Source organism: Rhagoletis pomonella, unplaced genomic scaffold, assembly GCF_013731165.1.
Source record: "Rhagoletis pomonella isolate Grant_MI unplaced genomic scaffold, Rhpom_1.0 Rhpom_scaffold_22331, whole genome shotgun sequence".
NCBI classification, from domain to species: Eukaryota; Metazoa; Arthropoda; class Insecta; order Diptera; family Tephritidae; genus Rhagoletis; species Rhagoletis pomonella.
Genome location: NW_023480837.1, coordinates 1 through 2095, shown reverse-complemented (window position 1 = coordinate 2095; position 2095 = coordinate 1). Strand labels below are relative to the sequence as shown.

The 2095-nt window shown below is 44.3% G+C and overlaps 1 protein-coding gene across 1 annotated transcript; it reads left to right on the top strand.

Moving 5' to 3' along the window:
- Positions 1 to 567: 567 nt before the first annotated feature.
- Positions 568 to 1058, top strand: LOC118732560 (the record flags this gene model as incomplete). The annotated part of the gene is made up of 1 exon (XM_036461691.1): positions 568 to 1058. A coding segment is annotated over exon 1 (491 nt), but the record flags the coding sequence as incomplete, so codon positions are not given.
- Between the last annotated feature and the right edge of the window lie 1037 nt (positions 1059 to 2095).

The following is a 2095-nucleotide window of genomic DNA, read 5'->3' as shown; positions in this document are numbered from 1 at the left end:
TTTTTTGAAAACTATGGGGGTGTTCACATTAAGACGGGGTTATACTCACCTCAGGCTAACGCCTTTGAACGAGTGAACAGAGAGATTGTTTCGAAAGTTAGAATATTCCTGAAGGACAAGGCTGGTCCAATGACAGATTGCCTTCGGAAGTCACCTGGTCCATTTAAATTAACTCCTGAGGCAGTTGAAGCATTTGGTAAACTTAAAGTTGCACTCTGTTCAGCGCCTGTCCTGGCGCAACCCGATTTTACGAAAGAATTCGTAATTCAATGTGATGCATCCAAAATAGGAGTAGGAGGCGTGTTATTCCAGCTCGATGAGGAAGGCGCAGAGCATCCCATAGCTTTTGTATCGAAGAAGCTTAATAATGCTCAGCGGAATTATACGGTCACCGAGCTGGAATGCCTCGCAGCAATAGTTAGCGTTAAGATTTTCAGACCATATATAGAAGGATTGCCTTTTCGAATAATTACTGACCATTCAAGTCTCAAGTGGCTAATGACACAAAAAGACTTGAGTAGCAGGTTGGCAAGATGGTCGCTTCTATTGCAAAGATACAACTTTAGGATGGAGCATCGAAAAGGTTCTTTAAATGTTGTGCCGGACACCATTTCGCGTTTTGACGTGGACGAACTCTCTTCTACCCCACCTCTAGAAATTGACTTGGCATCACCGGAATTCGACGGCGTAGAGTACTCGGAGCTTCGTGAAACAATTGAAAACAATCACGAAGGGCTGCCCGATCTACGCATAGTCGACAATAGAGTTTACAAAAGAGTGATGTTTCGAAGAGGTGTGGAAGAGGAAGAGGATTCGCTCTGGCGTTTGTGGTTACCGGAAGTGCTGACGGTGCTCGCAATCAAATGTTCACACGATTCCAATGCTAGTTACCATGGAGGTTGGCAGAAAACTTTAGAGCGCGTTCGGCAGAAATACTTTTGGCCGCAAATGGCAAAGGACATACGCCTCTATGTAAACCGTTGCGAAACCTGCAAAGCCGTGAAAGCCACCAATGAAGTGTCCAGACCACCTATGGGCAATGCCTTTGTATCCGAGAGGCCATTCCAGCGTCTTTATTGCGATTTCTTAGGTCCATATCCAGGATCAAAGCGAAGAAACCAGTTTTTGTTTATATTTCTAGACCATTTTTCCAAATACGTATTTTTGAAGGCGATGCAAAACGCGACGTCGGCAAACGTAATTAGCTTCTTTACTACAGAGATTTTTCCAGCCTTCGGGGTCCCTCAATTCGTCCATAGTGATAACGGGAAGCAATTCATTTCGAAGGAGATGCAGCAGTTTTTTGAAAACTATGGGGGTGTTCACATTAAGACGGGGTTATACTCACCTCAGGCTAACGCCTTTGAACGAGTGAACAGAGAGATTGTTTCGAAAGTTAGAATATTCCTGAAGGACAAGGCTGGTCCAATGACAGATTGCCTTCGGAAGTCACCTGGTCCATTTAAATTAACTCCTGAGGCAGTTGAAGCATTTGGTAAACTTAAAGTTGCACTCTGTTCAGCGCCTGTCCTGGCGCAACCCGATTTTACGAAAGAATTCGTAATTCAATGTGATGCATCCAAAATAGGAGTAGGAGGCGTGTTATTCCAGCTCGATGAGGAAGGCGCAGAGCATCCCATAGCTTTTGTATCGAAGAAGCTTAATAATGCTCAGCGGAATTATACGGTCACCGAGCTGGAATGCCTCGCAGCAATAGTTAGCGTTAAGATTTTCAGACCATATATAGAAGGATTGCCTTTTCGAATAATTACTGACCATTCAAGTCTCAAGTGGCTAATGACACAAAAAGACTTGAGTAGCAGGTTGGCAAGATGGTCGCTTCTATTGCAAAGATACAACTTTAGGATGGAGCATCGAAAAGGTTCTTTAAATGTTGTGCCGGACACCATTTCGCGTTTTGACGTGGACGAACTCTCTTCTACCCCACCTCTAGAAATTGACTTGGCATCACCGGAATTCGACGGCGTAGAGTACTCGGAGCTTCGTGAAACAATTGAAAACAATCACGAAGGGCTGCCCGATCTACGCATAGTCGACAATAGAGTTTACAAAAGAGTGATGTTTCGAAGAGGTG